This window comes from Rhinatrema bivittatum, chromosome 1, assembly GCF_901001135.1.
Source record: "Rhinatrema bivittatum chromosome 1, aRhiBiv1.1, whole genome shotgun sequence".
In the NCBI taxonomy this organism is placed as follows: domain Eukaryota; kingdom Metazoa; phylum Chordata; class Amphibia; order Gymnophiona; family Rhinatrematidae; genus Rhinatrema; species Rhinatrema bivittatum.
The window spans coordinates 811,110,976-811,138,972 of NC_042615.1; the positions used below are offsets into that span (position 1 = coordinate 811,110,976).

A 27,997-nucleotide genomic window follows, 5' to 3' on the forward strand; every position below is an offset into this window, starting at 1 on the left:
TCCCACTTGATTCCGTGTGATAAGAGATGGGAAAACACAGCTTAATCTATCTGCCATAATCTTAGCAAACAGCTTAGCTTCAAAGTTTAGCAATGAGTTCGGTCTGTATGAGGCCAGAAACGCTGGTTTCTTACCCGGCTTCTCTAGCACGGTAATGTAAGCCCTGGTAAGCTCTGGAGGGAATAGTTGACGGTACTGGGCATCATGAAAGAAGTTAAGGAGATCTGGAGTAATTTGATTAATGAGAGTTTTAGAATATTCAGCACTAAATCCATCCGGTCCCGGTGCCTAACCCCTCTTGCTAGATTTAATGGCATTGAGAATCTCAAGTGAGCTAATCAGCTCGTTGAGTTTATCTAATTGCTCAGGGGAAATCTTTGGATGAATGATATCCTTAAAGAACTCTGCTTCCTGTTCCGCACCCCCTTCTCGATTGTCCTTATACAGCTGCTCATAGAATTGCCTGAAAGCTGCACAAATGGCCGAGTTTTTGTGAATGGGGTTCCCTTTTTCATCTTTAAGCTTTGTAATATAGGTTTTCCCCCGAGCAATTCTAACCATATTTGCTAGAACTCGCCACGCCTTATTGCCATATCGAAATAATTTATGTGCCCCATATAGCATGGACCATTTAGCCTTTTTATGCAGCCACTCATTTAAGGAATGCAAAATGACGTGGTAGTCTGCTCGTGTCTGGGCAGTATTGTGTATTGCCATAGCTTGTTTGGCATTTTGGAGCTGTCCTTCTAGGTGTTTAATTTTACTATGCATAGTTTTAGAGCGTGTAAGATTATATTTTTAAACAATGTCCACGTCTGTTGTACATGTTTTACCTTTGCAACTGTACCTTTCAATTTTTTTCTAACTATTTTCCTCATTTTATCAAAGTTTCCCTTTTGAAAATTTAGTGTTAGTGCTGTAGATTTACATATTGTTCCCCTTCCAGTCATTAGTTCAAATTTGATCATATTATGATCACTATTGCCAAGTGGCCCCACCACTGCTACATCTCTTACCAAAACCTGTGTTCTACTAAGAATTAAATCTAAACTAGATCCCTCTCTCGTTGGTTCCTGAACTAATTGCTCCATGAGTCATTTATTCAATCCAGGAACTTTATGTCTCTAGCATGTCCTGATGTTACATTTACCCAGTCAATATTGGGTAATTGAAATCTCCCATTATTACTGAACTGCCAAATTGGATAGCTTCCCTGATTTCTCTTAGCATTTCATCATCTGTCTGATTATTTTGGCCAGGTGGATGGTGGTATACTCCTATCACTACACTCTTACCAAACACACATGGGATTTCTACCCACATAGATTCAACTGAGCATTTAGTCTCTTATATGACCCAGGAGGTGTAACCAGATCCTCTTCAGAACAGAGGAGGATCGGTGGCAAGCATCAGGACCTAGAGACCATGGCAACGCCGTCATTGATGGAGGATCGGCTCTCCTCGCCATGGGGTTGCTTTGGAGACATCACAGCAGAAGCTGGTGCATCCCGTGCCCAGCACTATGCATTGATAGGGACCAATGCTGATGCTTCTTCAGCTTTCCTCAATGCTCGATGCCGAGGTCAAGGGCGATGAACCCAACCTCTTCGACCTGGAGGAATCAGATGATGGCCTGTTTCTGGCATCTCTAGCTGCCACCGACCTCTACAAAACTGATGGCCCCGCCGATGTTGATATCGCCTCCAAGGTCCCTCCATGCTGATATCAATGGCTTGGTCTTCTCTATCCAGAAGAGGCACTCCATCTTATCGAGCCGGATCTTGCATCCTTTCGGGGTCATCTTGGTGCACTTGCTGCAACCATGGATGTCATGTAATGCCCCAAGGCAGAGGACACAACAATCATGGAGATCTGTGATACACATGGTCCTCGCATACCTGGGGCATTGCTTAAAACCTGACAGGACACTTTGTAAAACAAGAGGGACGCAACATTGAAATCGGTGACAGCAGCCATCGATTGCCAATGGGCACCAAGCACACATGGGACCAAGCACACATGCCCTGTGGGATCGACTACGAAAATAAACTTACCCAAAAATGTTGAAAAACCTATCTAAGACACTAACACGAGAACCAGGGAGACCTCGCGTTGACCACGCAAGAAAACATTAAAAAAACAATCGTGAAAAATCACTTCAAAGAAGTTAGAAAAAGTTTTGAAAAAAGGTAAGGTTCACCCGACAGTGAGACATGAGGCTCCATAGAAGAGACTGAGGGGACCCCGCGTTGTATACTGCATGCTCAAGCATGCTCAATGAGGTTCAGTCCAAGTTCTAGAAATGCTGACACAAGTTTTCCATGCCGGGTTCCTCCAATGAAGTCACCCATGTGTGAGGACTGCCATCCTGCTTGTCCTCGAAGAAATCAAGGTTCATAATGCTGTTGCCCGGTAGATGTTGGTTCCAATCAAGCTGGAAGCCAATAAAGATGCAAAAAGAAACCGCCATGCCAAACAAAAAAAAAAAATGTTGCAAGACTGATTAAATTCTTTGTTGGTTTTTTTTTGACAGATGCCCATCTAGCTGCTTGACTTGATGTTGCTGGAGCATTATCTCATGGACTTCCTAACGCCCACAGCTCACAGTATCTTATTGAGCCTTGCAGCCAGTTGCCAACATATTATAAAGTACCGGGATTGAATGGCCAATCAAAATGCTCAGCTGGCTGATGAGCTCCTCTGCCTCTAAACTTTTGTGTGCCATCCCACAAATGCAGCAGAACAGAAGTTCCACTGTAAGCCACAGGAAAACCTCTCTCTATGACATAATTTTAAAAACTATTCATTAGACCAGCGCTTCTCAACCGGTGTGTCGCCAAACACTGGCAGGTGTGTTGTGCCTCCCGGTGTCCCACTGCCCTGTTGTACTTTCCTTTTCCCTTTTTCCAGCCCCCGCGGGCCAATTGGAAGCCTCCTTTCTTCCTACCCCCACTGCCCAATGGGAAGCCTCCTTCATTCTGCCTGCCCCCACACAGGCCAATCAGAAGCCTCCTCCCTTCTACATATGGGGAAAAATAACCCATGCTATAGTTACACAATGTTAAGTTCCATATTAGGTGCTACCACCCAGGAAAAAGATCTGAGCGTCATAGTGGATAACACATTGAAATCGTCGGTTCAGTGTGCTGCGGCAGTCAAAAAAGCAAACAGAATGTTGGGAATTATTAGAAAGGGAATGGTGAATAAAACGGAAAATGTCATAATGATGAACTAAGTTGGATGAACTAAGAGGCCTAGTGCTTCCCCTGGCCCCGCTCAGAAAGACCACTAAAAAGCAGATCAACAATGGACTCTGAGTGGCAGGATTGTGGCAATTAAGCAGCCTAGAAAGAGGAAGACATGTTGTGTGAGTGGAAGGAGGCAAAAATCACATGCGGGATGGAGCGGCCCTGACCCCTGCAGGGCTAGAAGAAAGGAGTAGCTCGGGATTCAGAAGGCAGAAAAAGTACTGACCAGGGTGACCACAAGCAAGAGAAGAGGCATCCCAACCCTACTCGGGCCGGAGGAAGATGCTACTGCCACTTATGCCAAAGGGGGAGAAGAGTGAGTGAGTATGTGTGAGTCTGTGTATGTGTGTGAGCACGTGAGTAAGAGTGCATGTGTATGAGAGTGTATATATGTAAGTGCATGTGTGTGTGAGTGCGAATGTGTGTGTACATGAGAGAGAGAGGAGAAAGTTTGTGCGACCTTTCCCCGCTGCCACCCCATTAATCCACAACAATCTCAGGGCAACTGGAAATCTAAAGTTCCCTAATATAGAGAGTGGCGGGTTTTTTAAAATTCTTATTAGTCTTAATTATTGGGTGCTTGATGTGTTTGCTGCTTTGAAATATTTTAATGGTATTTGGGAAATTAAAAAAAAAAACGTTATGAGAGTTTTAATTATTGGATGTTGTATTGGTCACCTGTTTCGAAATGTTTATTCATTAGTATGGTTTTGTTAGTATTGATGTTTTATATTTCTTGATATTGCCTGATGTTTTATGAAGCATGGTGATGTTTCTGGGTTTTTTTTTTCCTATTATTGCACTGTGTACAGGGTCTGACTTGTTATGGTTTCCAGTTCAGTTTTGTCTGCGTGTTTCTATCTATACTTTGTGGTCTCTTTATTCTGTATTTGGTGAGGGTCTGTTTCAGGTGGGGTTTTAGCACAGAAACCTTGCTACTTTCCTCCTTTGACACAGTAACTCGAGGTTTTGATACAAACACCATGTTGCGTCCGTCGGTCACAGACTGCTGCGACCGCTCTGCCTTACCTCTTTTCTTCCTTTTTCTCCCTCCTTGGGCAAGATGGCTGCCTCCGTTGCCGAGTGCCGAGAGTCTCGGCGTCTCCAACCTAGCATGGGCGTTCCAGTCCGCCATGCTCACTCCCGTGGCCTCCTAGAGCGCGAGCGCACACATCTCCTACGCTCAAATACACGTCATGGCGGGAACCTCGGGGGCGGCCCCATCGCATGACGTCAATACCTCCGGGTATATCAAGCCTCCGTTTCGCTACCACCTTTGAGTTAGCAAAGACTTCAATTTAGCTACTCTGACCGCTCTAAGCTGCACGCTTAGACGCCGCTTTCACTCCAAGGGCCTCGCTCCTCTAGAAGCTCTAGACATCCGCTCCTCGGGGTCCCTCGCTTCCAACTACCCTTCGGGGTCTCTACTAACTAAGACAACTACTCCTCAGGGGTCTCTCTCTCTTCTCCATTTCAGGATATCGAACTATCAGGTACTTGCTCCTGGAGGGCCTACCAGCCTATGTATCCTGCACCACGGACCTTCAGTCCCACCATTTCATCATCAGGAAGACGCCTACATTCCTGTGAGTACCTCTACGATCCGGTGCTCCAGCTCCACCCACCAGCTGTGGCGTTACCCGCACTGCGGGCTACCGGCTATCGTGCACATCTGGGTGAGATTACATCCGAGCCTGTTGAACGCATTGGCACCTCGTGGATCTCAGTGCCTTACCTTCCTGCCTACATCATCTATCTACTGCAGTACAATAAAGCCCTTCATCCATACTGTGTCTGCTATCTGAGTTCAGCCTATCGCTGTGGTCCCCCACAGGGCCCCACCCCATGGGCGGAGTCATCTCCACAGTGACCAAGGGTCCACATTGCCACAAACACAACACACCATTTATATCATGGTCCTTTGTAATGTATCCACAGCATTTGACGCCCTAGACCATGCCACATTGCTCTTGAGATTACAATCTTTTGGAATATCAGGTATCGTCCAAAAATTGTTTTCATCCCATTTAACTGATAGAACATAATAAGTCAGGATTGGAGCCTCTTATTCAAACTTGTTTGCAGTGTCCTCAGGCATACCACAATGTTCTGCGCTTTCTTTATTTAATATATATCTGGCCCCACTCTGTAAGGTACTCGCCTGCCTCGGCATCAACTTCAAAATCTATGCTAATAATGTACAATTTTTTGTGCCGTACACTACTTCATGGACAAACACCTGGTCTCTTTATGTAGTAGTGGTAGTAGACCCTAACAGACTACAATTAAATATTTCCAAAACCCGAAATTTGAATCCCTGAAAACAGTAAAAAGTCCATCTTACATGAATCCCTCCACTTTCACGTTTCAAGGACACTGCTTACCAACTGTACATCAAGCTAAAGATTTAGGTGTTACACTAGACTCAAACCTCTCTGTGAAAAATCATCTCTCTGCAGTTATTAAATCCTCCTTCTTTAAACGCCATCTGTTGAAACAACTGAAAGCTTTGCTGGAGCCACCCGACTTTCACTCAGTTTTACAATCTTCAGTTCTGCATCACCTCGACTGCTGTAACTCTTTACATATCTCGGTCTTACTGCAAATACCATCCGTCCATTATAAACTGTGCAAAGCTCTGCAGCAAGAATCCTAACTGGAACAAGACTCAGCGAGTGTATTTCACCGGTACTATCATCCCTCAAGTGGCTCTCAGTAGCATGGCATGTACAATAAAAGGTATTAACCTTCATTAATTACTTACGCTCAGGTCAATACAGTAAAGTGCAGCCGCGGTTACCCTGCTCCTAACCCGCTTTCTACTCACTTTTCGGCCGCGTTAGTCCAATCCGCGATACACTATCCCCTTTAACCCATTCTTACCGCCTCTTTAAATCACCGGGTATCCCCTTCCGCCCGCGGCATGTATATTAGATGTAAACGATCGAATTAGCTATTCCCTCCCATACAGTAAAGCGCGCCCCAACTATCTCTGTTTTACCCTGCCGTTTTGCCGCGCGTTTAACCTGCTAACTTACCGCCTACCCTTACCCCTGCATTAGAGGCAGGAGTAAGGGTAGGCGGCAAACTTTCCCCCAGCCCCCGCTCACCTGCCCTGGCCGCGTCCATGGGTGCCGGTCTCCGGGGCAGCCCCAGTCCTCTCTCCCCTCCTCCCGAAGCAACGAAAGCGGAAAAAATCGAAAAAGCGAAAAAAAAAAAAAAAGTAGCAACGAAGCAACTTACTTTTCTTGCAGCCCTCCTCCGGAGACGGACGTCGGCGGAGACGGACCGCGGCTCCCCTGCCTCCCGGAGGCAGCTGCCGGCGAAGATGGATGCCTGCACGGGCGAAAGCGGCCCCTGTGCGTGCAATTGGGCCGCTCAAGGCGTGACGTCACGACGTTTGGTGTCACGGCATGTGACGTCACGTCTTGAGCTGCCCAATTGCACGCACAGGGGCCGCTTTCGCCCGTGCAGGCATCCATCTTCGCCAGCAGCTGCCTCCGGGAGGCAGGGGAGCCGCGGTCCGTCTCCGCCGACGTCCGTCTCCGGAGGAGGGCTGCAAGAAAAGTAAGTTGCTTCGTTGCTACTTTTTTTTTCTCTTTTTCGTGCTTTTTTTTTCGCTTTTTCAATTTTTTCCGCTTTCGTTGCTTCGGGAGGAGGGGAGAGAGGACTGGGGCTGCCCCGGAGACCGGCACCCATGGACGCGGCCAGGGCAGGTGAGCGGGGGCTGGGGGAAAGTTTGCCGCCTACCCTTACTCCTGCCTCTAATGCAGAGGTAAGGGTAGGCGAATGTGTGTGTAAATGACAGGTACCAGCGCACCCAGGATACTGTATAGCGCTCAATACAGTAAAATGGGTTGCGCGGGCCTAACGCTTCACGGACGCTTCTTGGACCCGGCTTGCATTTGCAAGCTATTTAAATACAGTATTGAGCGGTAGGTGAGCTGCACTGTGCGTGCGGCAACCGTGGGTGCGCCGGGCACTAACGCAGCTCTTCCTACCGCTCCTTACTGTATTGGCCTGTACTCCTCTACCTGGCTTAAGCACCACTCTTTGCAAGTACAAACCTGAGACATCTATCTTCAGCCTCAAAGAACCTGTTGGAGGCCTCCCAACCCCAAAACTGGCAAGATTGGGCATTACCAATCTGTCACGGATCCTCGCATTTGGAACTCCATCCCAGAGTTTCTACGAAATGCCTCCTGCTGAAAGTCCTTTAAGAAGGCACTGAAAATCTACCTCTTCTCATTGGCCTTTAATCTCAGAAGTCAAGATCCAGCCCCTGCTCTGAGGGTTTATTAGATTTTATTATTGCTTCTGCTTATTACTCGTTTGTGATTTCATTATGCATGCTTACTTTGTACACTGCCTCGTGCTTACAGTAGAGTGCAGGTTATAAATCTTTTAAAATAAATAATGTGTAACAAAAGTGAGGTATTCAGCTATCGGGTAGTTCCTGGGTAGGGCTTTACAACAGCCTAGCTTGTTCTGCTTTCTTAATAGGAGGTATACTGGTATTTTAGGGCTTGGTGCAATATTTCCAGTGTTGTCTTTTTATAGGTAGGGTTGTTAGTACTGTTATTGGTATGGTAAGGTTCTGACTGTATTTTTAGTAGGGGGTTGTGTTACTTCACAAAGCATCTGGCAGTGGAGAGAGCTTGCATTGAAGTGACGATATTTTGTTTTGGATGTTGAGTTGCAAAGTGGCATGACCTAGTTCTGTTTGGCACTGACCGCACTTTTTAATTTTTAAATAGTTGGCATGATTATTGCCGTTTATTGCACTTACGTTCTCATCTTGCGCATTCTGGAAATAGGACTTGTAAAATACTACATTGAAATCTGGTTTATTACAGGATTGGTTGGCTCCATCTTATTTGTGGGATATATACTGGCACAAACAGATAGCTATACTGACATGTCTAATGTTGCTAACAGTGGTCCCTGTGTGTCCCCTCAGAGAAACTCAACTTCTTTTCAAATTCCAGCCCTCCCTACCAACCTCCAGAGGCCCCGGCGTTGCTGAGTGGGATTTCCCATGGTTTGTTACTGAGCTGGATGGGATTTTCTTTATGTGGACCACCTACAGGTTGACCATTCAGAGACTCCTTGTGTGAAGTCAGCCTTTGCCCTGGTAGGATAGTGGATCCCCTCTTCTATTCGCCAGCCCCATCATCATGAGCGCAGGAAAGCTTTCACCCCTTAGGTGGTTCACAATGGTCAGTCTGTCAATTCATTTTTTTTTCTGGGGTTTGTATTAATGTGATTTTCTGAGACTTTGAACATTGCTATGAGAAGGACAGTTGAGGTGGTGGTGGAAGTGGGGAGAGGCACAAATGCAAGCATTGGCCCCAGGTGCTGGTGACCCACAGTATGCCTCTGTTACAGTGTTAACAGTCTATTGCTACTTTTTTAACTTCTTATCCTACTACAACATTATCACTCTGCCTCTTGCTCTATCCTCATCTGATTCAATTACATGACTTGCTGTAGACAATGTCCATATTATAGCCACTGTCAGATAATGCCTTATTGGTGGTTGGGGGTTGATATGTTTTATGCAACGGTGGGTTTACAGCTATGTTATACTGTTTGGAGTTTTGCTGTCAGCTGCTTTGGGGTTTTCAGAATAAAAAGTGGGTAAATGAATGGAAATCAGAAATAAATGAATAAAGATGAACGTTTAACATGTTTCTGCAGGAAATGACATTTTTCCTCTCTCACCTATGGAACAGACATTCTCATACAAATGATGGAAGAAAGAATAGAGGGGCAGAAGTCTCCCCCCCCCGGACACAAGTGAACAGGCAGTGTCCTGGGGTTTGCTTGCATTCCCCCTGCAGAGCCACTGATTAAAAAAAAAAAGACATTTTGTTACACATTTTTTGTGTGAGGTGTTTTCTGTTTGGTTTCTACTGCGTTCATAATAATATTTCTATGAATTAATTTATGCGTTTTATAATATAATAGTATGGCTCATGAGGGTTTTTAATGAGCTCTATTCTAGTATTTCTTATGGCTAGGAGTGTGATATATGGCTGGGACTGTTAAATTGTATCGCAGTGCTGTAATGGTGGATAGAAGTGTTCATATTAGCTGAAGTGTGGAAGATCTCCCTTACTTTCTCTCATTGTTATTGGCATGGGAGATTTTGCTATGAGAATATGGATTTTCATTCGTGTAGAAAATATGACGGCTGCACGGGCCAGCCCAGCTGGCATCGGGGACAGTGCCCGGTTCGATTGCCAAGTCGCGTTTCTGCTTCCCAGGTTGGCTGGGGATAGGCAGCGTTCACAGCCCCCCCCCCCCCCCCCCCGGTGGGAGGGAGTCGTGGTTATCATTAAGGGTGACATCGGGTGGCTGGATTTATAAAGCCCCACGAAACAGGGTGCGTGGCTCCTAAGACTCGGGACTGCTGCCGCGACGACTGCCCCAGGGGCGGTGGGAGGATGGCAATTTTCGAATGGGGGGAGAAATCCTCAGTTAAGTTGTGAATGAAGGCTCATGGCAATAGAAATCCAGCGCTGGTTCCCCGACAGAGCTGGAAGAAGAAAGGAGTAAAGAAGGAACTATTGTGTCAAAAAAAATCCCAAGATGTGTGACTGAATGAGTGAGAGAAAAAGATGAAGAAAAGAGACGAATGTAGGAGAAAATGTGGTTTTAATATGGATAACACAAATAGCATGCGAGTTGCAGATAAGCCATTAGGATTAGCCAAAGCGAGTTTCAAAAACTGATTGTCATGGTCCCCAGCGGAAATTTGTCATTGCCCTTTAAAAGTGGCTTTTGCATAGTTAACTTTAGCCAATGGTTAAAAATACGAGCAGGTTCTTTAGAGGATGTAACAGCTCTAGAACAGGAGGTCACGGTATGAAGCTCCCGAGGAGCAGACTCATTCTTCACAGAAAGGATGATGGATGCATAGAATGGCCTCCCAGAGGAGGGAGTGGAGACAGAAACTGTAACCGAATTCAAGAAAGCCTGGGAGAAGTACGGAGGAAGCCTGGGTGCGAAGAAGTGAGAGAAGAGACAGAGATCAATCAGGGTCTATGGCATGGAACCAGGAATTAAATTGGATAGAGCAGAAGGGCCTAATGGTCCTTATCTGTCAACATAGTCTACGTCTGTATATTTCTCTGTACCTTAATCTTTAAAATATTAAGCCATGCTGTAACTTACTGCTTCCTATCATCTTTTATTTCAGAAAGTTTTTATTTCTACCTTCATCTAATTTTAAGCTGAAGCCTAGTTTAAGTTTTATGGTGCATATATCGAGTGTCTCTTGAATAAGTATGTGATGTCTGTATTTTGTGTTTATTTTATGTTATTCTATGCTTTATACTGTATCCTGCCTAGCATGACCGGTTTATTATAGGCATAATATAAATATTTTTAATGAATTGAGCTCCAGATTTCTCTAAGCTTTCAAACACAGCATCTTTTTCTTACAGTAGCTAAATGTAGTCTTCTTGGTTATTAGGGCAGGTGTGCTAAAGAGGATTACATAAGACTGGAGATTATCTAGGGCAGCAAAATCTCATCAGCTTCCCCCCACCCCAGCTCTCCCCAGCTCTCCCCACATACCTTCCCACCAGCACATCTCATCTCAAACTGTGCTGGATGGCCCCTCGTGTCCCGCCGCCTGCTGTCAGAGAACAGCAGCAGATGCAGTCTGTCAGTGACTGTGCGGCCCGTGAGCTTGCATGTGTACTCGCAGTCTCCTGCAGCGGCCCCCTCTTCCTACTCAATGGGTTTCCTGTTTGGAAAGGAAGCCCGTGGTGGAGAAGCAGAAGCCACCACTCTATTCCTGCAAAGGCCTCTTTCTCCTCCTGCCATGTGAGCTTCCTGTCCGGATTTCAACCTTTTTTTTTTTTTTAATGCTTTCCCCAGAAGTAGTTGCCGGCCTACCCACTGCTTGCGAGGGGCATCGCAGGCATGAAGCATGGACCCGGAAAGCTGAGGGGAGAAAACGCCAGCTGCTACTCACTGCGTCCGGAGCGTGAAGGCGGCGCTGGTGATGGAGGTTGGCAGGTTAAGACCCTTTGTGATTTCCCTCCAGATTTTCTTGTTGATTACTTCCACCAGGCCACCCTTCTCTGTCACCAGTCTGTACAGGCTGTAAAGGTCCAACACTTGCTTGGCCATGATAGGAATTCGATTTACCGGCGTACCTGGAGCAAAAACAAGGCAAGTTGTAACATAAATATGTGCTACACGTTTAAGGTGAGGAACCTCCCGCGGCAGAGAATCGGCCTAAGTGCGAGCTGTCATTTTTGTCCCTTTGTGGATGGCACTGTTAGTTTCTAGACTGCTCCCAATTCAGCTGGATTGAGCTCCTGAACTGCTAACACGTATTTCCCAAGTGACAGCATGTACTGCAGACAGAGTCTTGTGCTGGTGACATGCCTGCCCAGCACAGAAATCTGTAAGCCAGGATGACTGTTATGCCATGGAAAGAGCCGCTATTCTACAGCCAAACTATCCTTACATCACCGAAGCACAGGTACAAAATTAAGAGAACATCTTAATATGTGGGAATTACATACCCTGAAAGCATAATCTTATGCTATTTTGGAACAAAGAATACTAAAAGTATACAAGTAGCATGCATCTTTTATACTGACACTACTGATTTTAATATGTCCCTAAATTAATTCCAAAGTTACGTGTAAACATTTAAGTAGAATGACAGACATAGTGAACATAGCAGCAGGCAGAACAAGTGACCTTGGAAGATAGTGACACATATAACAAATGCTCAATCAAATTAATTCTATTGATTTTCTGGGTTTCTGCTATAAAAGTTAATACACAGACTGTTATGAGATTCATGTGGTCAGTGTACAGAAATGTATGCAAACTTTAAGGATAGCATAAAGTCTTTGTTTATGTGCGGCTTTAACTTGGCGCTGTGATGGAGGGAACGTGGAATGCGTGCATGCCAGTCCTGCAGAGATATCGGTGCCACTCGGTAATGCAGTGCCAAATTCCTGCAGTGACATCGGTACAGCCCCCCTATAAGCTGGCGTGTGCACCCCAGACACACAGTACTGCAACATGGGGAGGAACAGAGATATAGGACAGCCTCCCCCGGGTCATGGGGCTTAGTTTAAGGATGCCATAGAGGAAAACCTGGCGCTGAAGTGTCCAGACCAGCAGAACTGGCAAACTACAAGGCAGCAACGGTGAAAACAAGCATTACCCACCGTGCTCTCTGTTAGTTGCTCATCCCCACCCGTTGCTTCTAAACGGAAATCAATTCCAATCAGTGCAGCTCATTGACGGGTCAGGCCAGCCGCTAATACAAAAGCTAATTATTATGTTCAGGTCTGACTTCACCTGGATCTTCTCTCACAACATCTGCTCCGGAAAGTGAAGTGTTTGTGGCTTGCATTTCCACTCCAGCAGCTGACAGCCCTTGATTAGATAGAGTCTGGATGAGATTTATCGAAAGCACAGAGCTGTGGTGGGCAGATGGGGGATGTGGCGTGCTGTGGCTGCTTGCAGAAACGCTTTCTCTGGTTGAAATCCAAGGTTCGAAAAATCTCACACTCTTTTGGAAAAAGGTGAATGAATGGAATATTTGTGTTAGGATTCGTGGGTTTCGTGGATCCTTGGCCCGAGGTAAGGGTTGATAGAATCTGTGGGGAGGAACCTCGTAGGTCCTCACTGTCGGGAGGCGAGGTCGGCTGCAGCAGGAGATACAGTAGTGTGTAGAGGAACAGAGCGTCCTGCGTCACAGCCACGTGATCGCAGGAGCTTGTAGAGAGAGTTCTGTGGGGAATCCCGAGGAGCGGGGTAAGAGACATAGTTCGGAGGGAACCCACAGTATACAGGCAGAACTGGAGATGCAAGTACTAGAGCAGGAAACTCCGACAGAGAGCGCTAGGCAGGCCCCGAGGAGGGGGGGGGGGGGGGGCGCGAGACAGGAACTTCTGGAGGTATGCAGCAGAGACTATCCTGAGGGGTGAGGCTGCAAGCAAAAGAGGCTCTGGTGTGGTGACGTAGGCTGTCCCACGGAGCGGGGAAGCCCGAGTCGAATCTCCGAAGTAGTGACGTAAGCAACCCCGAGGAGCGGGGCTGCACACGATGGAATCTCTGGTAGAGAAACGGAGGCACTACCCCGAGGAGCGGGGAGGTGCAGAGTACACTCACTGTTGAAGAACGTAGGCACTGCCCCGAGGACCAGGGAAGCGCAGGTACAGTCACTGGTGTAGAACGGAGGCACTGCCCCAAGGAGCGGGGAAGCGTGGAGTACACTCACTGGCTTAGGAACTGCCCCGAGGAGCGAGGGAGCGCAGAGTCGAATCTCCAAAGCAGTAAGGCATTTCTAAGGGACAACCCCGAGGAGCAGGGAGGCCTTTGGAAGGCGCAGGGCCAGCCCGAGGAGCGGGGGAAGCCTGGAGATAAGGTCTCCAACTGGAGCGCAAGCAGGCCCCCTCGGAGCGGGTACCCGAGTCAGAGTCCAGAGTCGCAGGTAGATCCGATACAGGAACCATGGGTCCAAGGAGACAGGAGCAAGCACCAGTAACGAAGGAACTCATTGCCAAATCAGCTAACAAAGGGCATCAGTCGGGGACGCCCCTGAGGTTCCTACCATTGGGCCTTCAAAGGGAGGCCCGGTGGCGTGCGCGCCTAGGAAGACCCTGTCGGTGTGGGTGGTGGCGGCATCCCTGCTGCCATGAGCCTTGAGAATCCGGAGGAATGCAGTGATAGCAGCTAGCCCCAGCCACGAGTAGGCCCGGAGAGGAGAGCAGGGCAGCACATGACGTGAGTTGAATCGGTCGCAGCCGTCTGCGACCATCGGTCATAACAATTTGCAGTTCCAATCAGAAGAGATTAAAATATACCGTTCAGTGCAGTTCTCTAACTGATCTTCCTGAGACTGCTATCTATGGTGACTCAGTGGCTGTTTTTTTAAGTCTACAGTAAATAAATGGGAAACAATCCTTGCAGTAATGGTGATTTAGTAACAGTTTGTAGACCCAAGGACCTCCAGAGCACAGTGACACGTGGTACCTATTGGAGTGGCTTCCCCATGCATTCTTGGTCAGTATTTCTGCAGTTATGCACTAGCTCTATGGAAAGTGGCATTTTCAGCAGTAAGGTCAACCTGGGAAGCACGGAGGTTCCTTCTCGTCCAGTCCAGGCAGGTCAGCATTCCTGGTGACTGGGCTTCTAGCAGGACTGTAGGACCTCCTTATCTCTCCCTGCTCTTCCTTGCTGGCTCCTGTCGCCTGGTCCCTCTTGAAACAAACCCTCTCACTGCTTCTCTTACAATGAAACCCTTTCCCTCTGTCTTCTACATCCAACCAGTTCCTTGATGCTGCTGTTACTCTCAATCCCTCCCTTCATCTTGCTGGTACTCCCAGTCTCTCCTTTGATGCCCCTTTGACTTCGAGTCCCTCTTCTTTCTTTCTCTCTTCCTCCTGATTAATCCCCTAATGTCCAGATTGGGAGGAAAAGTAACAGCGATGGCGGGAACACTTTGAAAAAGCTTTCAGCTTGTTACCATTTTTTCAGCATTCGTACAGTGCTTTACACCCAACTGCATTGATCCCTTCCCTAGAGAGGTGACAATTTACATCTGAACCTGAGGCAATGGGAGATGATGTGATTTGCCCAAGATTTCAATGATTGTCCGTGGCACAGCCATGATTTCAACCCAGGTCTCCTGTTTGCCAGTTTATTATTCTAGCCAACAGACTACCCACTCTCTCATGGTTCAGCGATGGAACAAGGGGGAGATCAAGAAAGGAAGAAGATAACAGGGAAAAGATTTGTAGTAAAAGGGTCAGCTAAGGGGGGGGGGGGATCAGAATGAAACAAGGCAGTTAGAGAAGACTATAGTGAACGACACAGCCAAGAAACGTATTGGAGAAGTGGGAAGCACAATTGTGTTTTCTTAAAATTCCAAACTGAATGCAATAAAAGGGTTCCATTTTCTCACCTTGCCACAAGGTGTCACTATTGCATCACAAATCAAGGTGAGGCTTGTAAGTCTATTAGGCACTTTGCAGCACTTCTGAAAAGCGTTTATAGAACGGTTCAATTCATCTGTCGTTAAAATAGACTGATCAGGTTCAAATTTTGTGTCAAGGCCAATCACGGGTCTGGAATTTACCCTATCGAAATTCAGCAGAACTCGAATGGTGGCTGTCACAAAATAAAACAAAGCTTGACCAAGCGCCTTTTGATGCTTTTCCTTCCTTGTCTTGTGTAAAAGAAGAAAGTGGAACGTCAAATGTGCCTCTACGTTCCAGATATGGGCATGACTTTGACTCCTGTATTTAATTTAGGCCGATCGACTGCATAAGTACAAGTGTATGCCAGTGACTTGCATTAGCCAGAAGCAGAGCCTGGCTGACTACTCGGATGGTGGCTCCACTGACCAGTATTCTACTGCTGACCACTGCTGCCCTCTGAAGAGGGCTAGCATTACCCCTGTGATTGCCACCAGATCATCATCACCAGACAATTATTGTATTTGTTATGATTAATTTATATTTTACAAGTGCATCTTATTATGATGTATTTGCTATTTATTGCATTATTTTTACTCATTGTCAAGTGCTTTGGGTTGAATCGTGCTCAAGGAAAGGGTATATAGAAGTGAAATAACTAAGGAAGGTTGCCCAGTACCATACCTGAGGTCAGTATGATCGTGAATGTGCGCATCAAGAGCACAAAACTGTATTTTATAACCAATGTAGAAACCGTACCCATGCGTGCAAATGTATACATAGACACACACACACACACATATCTCTATGTCTATGTATGCATACATGAACACATTTATATTGGAGTGGTTTACAGGCCTCCAAACCAAAAGGAAGAGCTGGACAGAGATCTGATTGAAGACATCCATAAGATAGGTAAGAAGGGAGAAGTGGTGATCGTGGGTGACTTTAATATGCCAGATGTAGACTGGAAAATCCCATCTGCAGAAACTAAAAATAGTAGAGCAATAATGGATGCCATGCAAGTATCTTTGTTCAAACAAATGGTGTTGGAACCCACGAGAGAAGGTGCTATACTCGACTTATTGCTCAATAATGCAGATAATGTCTCAGATGTCCAGGTGGGCGCCCACCTCAGCAGCAGTGATCATCGAACGGTATGGTTTAATATCACTAATAGAATAGGGAAAAGAACCACAAAGACCCGAGTTTTACAGTTCAAAAACACAGACTTTGAGGAAATGGGAAAGTACCTGGAGGAAGAACTTAAAGGATGGGAGAACGAGAGAGATGTGGATCAGCAGTGGACCAATCTAAAAGGAGCAATCACCAAGGCAACTGCTCTATATGTTAGAAACATAAAGAAAAGCAAAAGAAAATTGAAACCTATCTGGTTCTCAAAGGAGGTGGCTGACAAAATTAAAGCTAAAAGAACAGCATTCAAGAAATATAAAGGATCCCAAAGGGAGGAGCACAAAGAAGAATATTTGTATCAACTGAGGGAGACGAAGAAAACAATCAAGTTGGCAAAAAATCAAGCAGAAGAGAGGATTGCCAAGGAGATAAAAAATGGTGACAAAACATTTTTCAGATACATCAGCGAAAAGAGAAAGGTCCAAAGTGGTATAGTGAAATTGAAAGGTGGTAATGATCAATGTGTGGAGACAGACGAAGAAATGGCAGAAATATTAAACGAATACTTCAGCTCTGTGTTCACTAAAGAAGACCCTGGAGAAGGACCATCTCTACACAACAAGAAACTGGAGGGAAGTGGAATAGATGAAAATCCTTTTACAGTAGAAAATGTGTGGGAAGAGCTAAAGAACCTGAAAGTGGACAAAGCCATGGGGCCTGATGGGATTCATCCAAGGATATTGAGGGAGCTCAGAGATGTTCTGGCGGGTCCGCTGTGTGACCTGTTCAATAGATCCCTAGAAACGGGAGTGGTGCCGAGAGACTGGAGAAGAGCGGTGGTGGTCCCGCTTCACAAGAGTGGGAACAGGGAGGAGGCTGGCAACTACAGGCCGGTTAGCCTCACTTCGGTGGTGGGAAAAGTAATGGAGTCATAGAAACATAGAAACATAGAAATGACGGCAGAAGAAGACCAAACGGCCCATCCAGTCTGCCCAGCAAGCTTCACATTTTTTTCTCATACTTATCTGTTTCTCTTAGCTCTTTGGTTCTATTTCCCTTCCACCCCCACCATTAATGTAGAGAGCAGTGATGGAGCTGCAACCAAGTGAAATATCAAGCTTGATTAGTTAGGGGTAGTAGGGGTAGTAACCGCCGCAATAAGCAAGCTACACCCATGTTTATTTGTTTTACCCAGACTGTGTTATTCAGCCCTTATTGGTTGTTTTTCTTCTCCCCTGCCGTTGAAGCAGGGAGCTATGCTGGATATGCGTGTAGTATCAGTTTTTCTTCTCCCCTGCCGTTGAAGTAGAGAGCTATGCTGGATATGCGTGAAGTATCAGTTTTTCTTCTCCCCTGCGGTTGAAGCAGGGGAGAAGAAATAGAATAGTGAACTATCTACAGTCCGGAGAATTGATGGACCAGAGGCAACATGGATTCACCAGGGGAAGATCCTGTCAGACAAATCTGATTGACTTTTTTGACTGGGTAACCAAGGAATTGGACCAAGGAAGAGCGCTCGATGTCATATACTTGGATTTCAGCAAAGCTTTTGATACGGTTCCGCACAGGAGACTGGTGAATAAAACGAGAAGCTTGGGAGTGAGTGACAAGGTGGTGACCTGGATTGCAAATTGGTTGACGGACAGAAGACAATGTGTGACGGTAAACGGAACCTTCTCTGAAGAGAGAGCGGTTTTAAGTGGTATACCGCAAGGATCGGTGTTGGGACCGGTCCTGTTCAATATCTTTGTGAGCGACATTGCGGACGGGATAGAAGGTAAGGTTTGTCTTTTTGCGGATGACACTAAGATCTGCAACAGAGTGGACACGCCGGAAGGAGTGGAGAGAATGAGACGGGATCTAAGGAAACTGGAAGAGTGGTCGAAGATATGGCAGCTGAGATTCAATGCCAAGAAGTGCAAAGTCATGCATATGGGGAGCGGAAATCCAAATGAACTGTATTCGATGGGGGGGGAAAGGCTGACGTGCACGGAGCAGGAGAGGGACCTTGGGGTGATAGTGTCTAATGATATGAAGTCTGCGAAACAATGCGACAAGGCGATAGCAAAAGCCAGAAGAATGCTGGGCTGCATAGAGAGAGGAATATCGAGTAAGAAAAGGAAAGTGATTATTCCCTTGTACAGGTCCTTGGTGAGGCCTCACCTGGAGTACTGTGTGCAGTTCTGGAGACCGTATCTACAAAAAGACAAAGACAAGATGGACCGTATCTACAAAAAGACAAAGACAAGATGGAAGCGGTACAGAGAAGGGCAACCAGGAAGGTGGAGGATCTTCATCGCATGACGTACGAGGAGAGATTGAAGAATCTAAATATGTACACCCTGGAGGAAAGGAGGAGCAGAGGTGATATGATACAGACTTTCAGATACTTGAAAGGTTTTAATGATCCAAAGGCAACGACAAACCTTTACCATAAGAAAAAAATCAGCAGAACCAGGGGTCACGATTTGAAGCTCCAGGGAGGAAGATTCAGAACCAATGTCAGGAAGTATTTCTTCACGGAGAGGGTGGTGGATGCCTGGAATGCCCTTCCGGAGGAAGTGGTGAAGACCAGAACTGTGAAGGACTTCAAAGGGGCGTGGGATAAACACTGTGGATCCATAAAGTCAAGAGGCCGCCAATGAAGAGTGGGTGACTCGCCAGAATGATGGCTACTGCCTGGAGACAATACCCTTATTCAATAAACATACACATGGTTACTGTGACTTCAACAGCAAGAGGAAATGTGGAAAAAAGGATTTGCACTCACAAAGACAGGAGTAGCTGGCTTGTTACAGCGGTTACTACCCCAAACCAAATATCCAAATTACTACCTCCACCTTCCTCTATTCCTGATGCCTTTCAACTAGCTTGATCACTCCATTCTTATACTTCACTTCAATGCATATCCAGCATAGTTCTCTGCTTCAACAGCAGGGGAAAAGAAAAACTGTTACTTCACACATCCAGCAGAGCTCTCTGCTTAAACGGCAGGGGAGAAGAAAAAAGGATTCACACTCACAAAGCGGGGAGTAGCTGGCTTGTTACGGCGGTTACTACCCCAAACCAAATGTGCCTGATACTTCACTTTCAATGCATATCCAGCATAGCTCTCTGCTTCAACGGCAGGGGAGAAGAAAAAAAACTGATACCTCACGCATATCCAGCATAGCTCCCTGCTTCAACGGCAGGGGAGAAGATAAACAACCAATAAGGGCTGTATAACATAATCTGGGTAAAAACAAATAAGCATGGGTGTAGCTTGCTTATTGCGGCGGTTACTACCCCTACTACCTCTAACTACTCAAGCTAGATATTTCACTTGGATGCAGCTCCATCACCGCTCTCTACATTAATGGTGGGGGTGGAAGGGAATTAGAACCAAGAGCTAAGAGAAACAGATAAGTATGAGAGAAGAAATGAGGGAAGCTTGCTGGGCAGACTGGATGGGCCATTTGGTCTTCTTCTGCCGTCATTTCTATGTTTCTATGTTTCTATGTTTCATTATAAACATACAGGTTTGTGCAGCAACATAAATACATTTGATGGTCTAAGTGAGAAAGCGAAATGATGAGTGCTAGAAACTGCCAGAAGACCTGTCTCATCTGCCATTCACTCGATTTCTGGCTTTAGTCTCGCTTCCTCATCCATGCAGACCCTCTGTGCTTAACTGAAGTGGTCTCAAATTCTGATAGTGTTCTCCCCCTCCCTTCTCCCCAACACCACCTCCCTGGGATGATGCTCTGAGATATAAACATCTAAAAGACATAACGTAAAATACAAGCTGGGCTGTGCATTACCAAGTTTGTCTGCTTTTTTACCCCCAGTGATGGAGAGTAGCTATGCTGTTTGCATTTTAAAAGTAAGTGCATCCTTTCTATAATCCTCCCTACTCTGTACCCCTGCCACCACCGCCACACACTATACTCCTCACTGGGAGATCACCCGGCTCCCATCGCGATAGAATCTCCTGCATCTGTCTCAACTGGTCACAGTCACTGGTCACAGTCACTCCCAGAGTGGCCCGAGAATGGGCTTCTCTTCCGCATGCTGCAAACCACCTCGTTACATAATGCTCCGACCATTGCTTTGTGCTCGATCATCAATCTCAAGCTCGGCTTCCTTCTGGCGGTACCCTGCCGTGCAGGGTACCGCCATGTTTATCAGTTTCCCAAACCGTAAAAGTCAGGGCTCTCGTTGGTTACTGTCTGAATCCAACTCCCTGTTACCCCTTGCCATTGAAGCAGAGAGCACTGATAAAGTTGTATTAATAGTATGAAGGATTTTGGTTAAGGGCAGTAACCACCGCAACAGCAAGTTATCCCCATGCACTCTTTTCTACAGTTCCATCCTCTACCGTTAGTGATCCACAGTGTTTATCCCATGCCCCTTTGAATTCCTTCACTGTTTTCGTCTTCAGAAGGGCATTCCAGGCATTCACCGCCGTCTGCGTGAAGAAATATTTCCTGTCGTTGGTTTTGAGTCGTCCTCCCTGGAGTTTCATTTTGTGACCCCAGTTCTATTGATTTCTTTCCAATGGAAAAGGTTTGACGATTGTGCCTCATTAAAACCTTTCGGGTATCTGAAGGTTTGTATCATATCTCCCCTGCACCTCTTCTTTCCCACGGAATACATATTCAGATCCTTCAGCCTCTCCTCAAAGATCCCCACACCATTTTGGTTGCTCTTCTCTAGACCGTCTCCATCCTGTCTTTATCCCCCTTCAGATATGGACTCCAGGACTGAACACAGTACTCAAAATGAGGCCTCACCAAGGACCTGTACAAGGGCATTATCACCTCCTTTTTCTTACTCGTTATTCCTCTCTCTATGCAGCCCAGCATTCTTCTGGCTTTAGCCCGTTTCATCATCTTCAGATCTCCTGACACTATTACCCCAAGATCTCTCCCCTGGTCCATGCACATCAGTCTTGCATCCCCCATTAGATACAACTCTGTTGGATTGCTGCACCCCAGATGCCTGACTCTGCACTTCTTGGCATTGAATCCCAGCTGCCAAATCTTTGACCACTCTTCCAGCTTTCTTAAATCACTTCTCATTCTCTCTACTCCTTCAGGCGTGTCCACTATTGCAGATCTTAGTATCATCCACAAACAGGCAAATTTTACCTTCTATCCCTTCTGCAATGTCATACATAGATATTGAACAGAACTGGTCCCAACACCGATCCCTGTGGCACTCCACTTAAAATGGTGCTCTCTTTCATACAGGCCGATACAGAAAAACGCACGAGAGAGCGCCCGCTCTCCCGGCGCGCACATAGGCCACTCTTCTGGGCGCGCGATTCAGGAGGGTGGCCTATGCGAATTAGGGCCCGCAGTAAAAGGAGGCGCTAGGGACACTAGCGCGTCCCTAGCGCCTTTTTGACAGGAGCGCGGCTGTCAGCGGGTTTGACAGCCGACGCTCAATTTTTCCGGCGTCAGTTCTCAAACCCGCTGACAGCCACGGGTTCGGAAAACGGACGCCGGCAAAATTGAGCATCCGTTTTCCAACCTATCGCTATGATATTAAGTCACAGGGTGCATAGAAAAGCATTTTTTTCTGCTTTTCTGTACACTTCCCCGGCGCCGGCAGGTGTTAATTTCTGAAAGTAAAATGTGCGGCTTGGCTGCACATTTTACTTTCTGTATTGCGAGGGAATAACTAATAGGGCCATCAACATGCATTTGCATGTTGCGGGCGCTATTAGTTTCGGGGGGTTGGACACGCGTTTTCGACGCGCTATTACCCCTTACTGTTTAAGGGGTAAAGCTAGTGCGTCAAAAACGCACATCCAAACCTGGGCTATTGGTGCGCTCCACCTGATAGTAAGTTCCATTTACCATTACATGTTGTCCCGTATCAGTCTACTAGTTTGTAATCCACACTGCCACCAGGCGCTCACTCCCAAACTTCTCGTTTTATTCACAAGCCTCCTATGCGGGACTGTATCAAAAAGCTTTGCTGAAAGTAGATCACCAATTCTTTAGTGACCAAATCAACAAAATCAGATTTGTCTGACAGGACCTTTCCCTGGTGAAGCCATGCTGCCTTGGGTCCAGCAACCCACCAGATTGTAGGTGGATGGACACAAGAAAAAGAAGGGACTGGCAAATTCCTCCATGTTACCAGGGACAAGAAAGACTGAACCACTCCTGGTTTTCAGTGGCTCCTCAACCTGCTGCTAACTCTCCTTTCCCTTATATCTTTCAGTAAGTGCTTTGCTTTAATGGAATTCCCTCAGCGGTGCTGCTACAAGCTTGCTTACATTTGGTGAGACTGGAATGAGGTGCCTACCAACCTCTAAATCTCTCCAGTTAAGCAATCAAGTCATTTTCTTACTCTCCTGTTTTCAAAATCCATGTAATTATTAATATTTAGAAATAGTGTTGTTTTTTTTAGGATCCACTTTAAATACACCCCTCTCAGACGTCTCCCATTTGTAGCGATGCAGCTGCTCCTTCTGCATGGTGAAATGTGAGGTCCCGGCCACCTACTCAGCGGGGAAGGAAGAGATCAATTTGGCGACGCTGCAGGTACGGCGAGGAGAAACCGAGCGAGAAGCGTGGCAGCCTTGGACTCTGGCTGGGAGGGACTGGGGCCAGGGAGCCTGAGGCAGCCAGGACCAACGTCTCAGGAAAGCTTGTCAGCGTGCGGCGGTGGTGCCATTTGAGGCCGTGAATTCTTCCCTTGGATGGGCCGCAGAGCTAGTAAGGTTTTGCAGCAGCAGTGGATCCTAGGCTGCCCATGCCCCACTCACGAGGGCTTGCATGGAGAGCACCCTCGCCGTGGAAGATCACAGCCCAGCTTAGAGACAGACTGTTATAAGGAGCTTACAGTCTGGTACAAGAAACTCTCGGGAGGCCAGGATATAGACCCGCAAGACCTATTGCTGTACAGCTGCTAAATTTTCAGCTACTAGTTTTACAGTTTCCAAATAAAAGGTGATCTCTGCTGCCCAAGACGACCCTCTACCTCTGTTTTCTGCTTACTTTATTTTTTTCGGCCCTGCGGTTTCCAGCTGTTGCTCTGGGATTCCAGGTTCATCAGATCCAGCCTCATAATCTTCCCTTCGCAGCTATCTGTGGAAGTTTTCTCCATTTTTTTAAAAATCCGCTCCAATCCCATCTAACTCGACCACCCCGGCAACAACCTTTGGCCTTAGGAACCCTGCTCATACGGACCTCCCTCCCAGTCTGAGCAGGAGGTTTCACTGTTGGGCAGCGGCTAAGATTGATTTGACTAGATTGTAAGCTCTCTGGGGCAGGGGCTCTCTCTCACTGTCTAAGCAGTGCTTCAGAAATGATAAATAGCAGCAGTAGCAATAACACTCCTTCTTCCCTGGGGGGGGGCTCTGAATGTTTGCTTCCTCAGCACCCCCTGGCCCGGAAAGTGGCAACCGAGTCGGGGGGACTCCAATTGGAATGTCCCGCACGCAAGGTGCGGGCCTGGCCACGGAACCACCGATTTCTGCCGCTGAGAAATAATTAGAAAACCAGGAACTGAATCTTCCCTGTCTCAAACCCCCCCCCCCGGCTTCCTGGGTTATTTACAGTCTCAAGCACAGGAGAAATCTCCCTCCGTTCGCCCGCTTTGCGCTGTCAATTAGGGCTTTGTAATCTGTGTGCAGAAACAGGGAGGGGATATTTGTGTTTTTAACAAAATCTCTGACCCGCCGTAAATAAGCCTTTAGGATTTCATTGTGCTGCCTGAATTTACGACCGCAGTTTTCAAAAGGCCGCATAATTTACAGCTGCACGGGCCCCGTAATTCCGGGAGAAAGGCGAGGGGCCCACGCTTAGGCGCCGTTAAAACCGTTGGAGCCACACGGAGACCTTTCTGCGCGCCCGCCACGCGGCCCGAACCCCTCCTGCCCCGCATTTAACGGGTACAGAAAAATGCATTGACAAACACTACGGCAAGGCAAAATCTTGTGTTTAATTTAAAAAAAATTATTATTGAGAAGTTGAAGGGGTAGGATGATAGGAAAATAAAGAAATGGGTTTTGGGGGCGGGGGAGAGGCGGTTGAAGACGTTTTGGGATGGCCTAGTTTTCAAAGCAACGTCTAAGGCGGCGGGTGCGGGGCTCCTCCACGGGACGGTGCAGATATGAGTGTGGGGTGCGCATCTGGGAGCACTTCAGCCCGATCTTCAAAAGATGTGGGCGCTTGCTTTAGAGTTAGTCATCCGACTCTGGATCTGAAATTTTTTCCTCAGCGGAGCAGCATACATTTTGGCGCCTCCGGAGTGGGCGTGGTCAAGGGCGGGAGGAGGGAAATGGAAGTTAGGCCCCTAGCTCGTCCCGCCTCAGGCAATGGCAGAGCCGGGAGGAAGAGGGGGATTTTTACCTCCAATGGCCTTGGCCGACTGTAAGTATGATAACGCTCCCTCAATGAACCAATGCTCACTGAGTGCTGAGAATACATGAATGCTCAATGGTGCAGTGCAGGTGTTACCCATTTGGTGATTTGTAATGCTGGGGAACGGTGGGCTAGGGGGTCCCAAAGCAGTGGCAGATATTTCATCACTGACCCTCCTTCTAGGAAGCTGGCAGCAATGCCATGCAGCTGGAAGCCCTATTTTTTTTTAATTTGTATTCCACCTTTTAGTCTCTTCAAAGTGGATTACATTCAGGTACTGTAGATAATTTCACTGGTCCTAGAGAGTTCACAGGATAAGTTTTGTACCTGAGGCAATAGAGGATGAAGTGATTTGCCCGAGGTTACAAGGAGCAGCAGTGGGATTTGAACCTTAATTTGCAGGTTTGCAACCCACTGCTCTAACCACTAAGCTACTGCCCTTCCCCCTGTGTCTGGGAGGCTGCTGAATTGTGGGAGTCTGTGCGTGTGACACACTCGCTTGGGGCCTGTGCAAGGATATTGGGTGCACTAGACCAACCTTACAGCCTTTCATTCCTTCTTTCCTCCCTTCTCCACACAAAAATTATGGCCCGATATTCAGCCACATCCGGCTAAGTTAAAAGGGATATTCACTAGCATGGCTTTCCTTCTGAATATCCACGCAAAAATAGCTACTTAGCTGAATAAGTTATATCCAGCTACATTAGATCACATCTATGGCTGGTCTAACTTACCCCATTAACTTAGAACATTAGATATGCTATAGTGGGTCAGACCAAGGGTCCATCAAGCCCAGCATCCTGTCTCCAACAGTGGCAAATCCAAGTAACAAGTACCTGGCAAGTACCCAAACAAAAAATATCACAAGCTACTATTGCTTATTAATAGCAGTTTATGAATTTTTCCTCTAGGAAATTATCCAAACCTTTTTAAAACCCAGTTACACTAACTGCTGTAACCACATCCTCTGGCAAAGAATTCCAGAGCTTAACTATGCCATGAGTGAAAAAGCATTTTCTTTGATTTGTTTTAAATGAGCTACTTGCTAACTTCATGGAGAGACCTCTGGTCCTTCTATTATCTGAGAGTCAATAACCAATTTACACAACTTGTTCAAGTCCTTTTATGATTTTATACACCTCTATCATATCCCCTCCTTAGTCGTGAATATCGCCACTTATGCGGTTTAAGTTAACTGGATAAGTTGTGCTGTCCTGATCTGCCCACTGCCTGCCTACTTTTTATGTGGCTAAAAGATAGCTGGATAAGTCCTACACTCTGTGGTCCAAGTCCTACATTCTGTGGAAAGCTATGAATAAACTGAACTACAATTCCAATATAATAAGCCTTCCATATCATAACTGCCAGCACTCAAACAGTAGCAATCCAGCCTATGAAAAAGCAATCCTGCAAATAACAGAAAGCAATACCACCTCACCCTACCTCATTATAGAGCTATCAAAGATACTGCGCTTAACATTCAGCCAAGCTGGGAGGTTAGACCTTCTTCTCCTGGCTCAGCTTGGGGAAGGTAGAGAGTGGGGTTCCAGGGAATGCCAGTGGGGAAGAGTCTCCCCTCAGGAATGGGGAGGCTGCAGTGGGGTGGGGTGGGGTTGGGAACTCCCCCCACTTCAAACCAGGAAGCAGGTGGGGGTGCCAGTGTGCTGGCAGATCCCCTGGCACATATGTTTTTAAAATGTGGGAGGAACTGGGGGGGGGGCTCATAAAGCACTGGTGGCATTAGGCAGAAAAAGCTGAGCAGCCTAATTTTTAGATGCCTCTGTTCCAGGCACCTAAAAAATGTAGGAAACCTGTTTTTTGGCACTTAAATTTGGCTGAAAACAGGTTCCTAAATTAGGCTGCTAATGAAAGTCCCTAAAAATCAGGCACTCTGTGTTTTCTGAATGTCGGGCTCACTGTGTGCAAGAGGTGATCTGGAGAGAAAATCCAGATGACAAGAAATGCTGGCCAGAGAGAGCAGAAGAGACCTAGGGAGAAAGGGGTCCTTGGAAATGAAAGCTCAGATGAATGGAGAGATCAAGAATTTTAGAACAAAGCAGTCTCAGCTAGAGGAAAGGAAAAAAAGTGATAATGAAAAGTCATCGGTAGAGAGAGGAGCATTTCAGCTAAGACATGGTGAAGAAAAGTGGAAGAAGGAGGTCTTGCTGAGTTTAGTTCCAGAGGAAGACAAAATTCATGAAGGGGGAGGGCGCAAGGAAAGGAAGTACTGAACAGAGGAGGGAAAAGGGGAAGAGGAGAGCCTAGTAAGAGAGGAAGGAGCGAATATTTTAAGGCATAAAGGGCAGGGCATCAGGGGGAGTGAAAGCCTTAGAAGAGCTCTTGAGGGCAAGTAGAAAATGCCCATTGAGACATGGGCAGAAGACAGAACGATTTGGTCAAAGGAGAGAAGAGGGTAGCTTGGAAAGATGGGAAGAAGAGAGAGAGCAAGCAGTGGGGGCAGAAGAGAGAAGACATGTGTGGGCTTAATTTGCATAGGCACAGAGAGGAAAGAGGGCACAGGGGCACAGAAATGGTGGCGAGAGAAGACAGAAAGGCGATCCTACAGGGAAAAGAGATGAGAAAGGAAATGATGGGAATAAAAGAGACAGGAGTTCATGGGAGGAAGGAAGTGAATCGCCTGGAGAGGAGCAGGTGCATTAGACTCTCCCAGAGTTTGCCAGATCCAGCCCAGTGAATGTCCTGATAACCAGAAGCAGGAAGCTCTTCATGCATGCAGATTCCGTTTTTTTATAGTGCACGTTTAGCCTCCAGGGCTATTCCAGTTATTCTGGCTGAGCTGGGCCGCTGGTGAGGTGAAGGGAACACAGTTACTCTGAAGTGTGGACCTCTGGGTGGCCTGTGTGATTCTGCTCTGCCACCGGCAGACATCCCCCTTGGTTAGCAAAGATGATTGATTGAAAGTAGTTAATGCACAGCAAGATTATAAAAGACTTCACACAGGAGAAGGAGCAGGAAACACTTTGCTGAGTCCTCAGGGGAAACAGAATAACAGCAGCATTAGTAGTACAACATATTGCAACTAGGTCAGTAAAGTAAGATGATCGGAGACAATAATGAGCATCACCAGAACTACTCAGAACCGTCTTGTTTTTCTCCTCTCCTTGTACCTTTCTTTATTGCATAATGTATTACTGAGGCATACAAACTGTCATGCCAATAAAATGATGCATAAATGAGTCATCTGTGACAAGGTGGGCAAACCTTTTTTTCCAGGGTCCATATTTGTGGCTCTTGCTTTCATCAAGGCCAAAGGTGTCCTGGAGAAAAGAGA

General features: G+C 46.7%; 1 protein-coding gene across 1 annotated transcript in view; it reads right to left on the reverse strand.

Annotated features, from left to right (window-relative positions):
* The window catches only part of ARID3C (AT-rich interaction domain 3C), a 558,215-nt gene that overhangs the window by 80,058 nt on the left and 450,160 nt on the right, over window positions 1–27,997 (reverse strand). Inside the window, exon 4 of the mRNA XM_029581435.1 lies at window positions 11,236–11,419. Within this exon, the coding sequence (XP_029437295.1) occupies window positions 11,236–11,419 (184 nt within the window). The remainder of the gene's footprint in view (window positions 1–11,235; window positions 11,420–27,997) is intronic.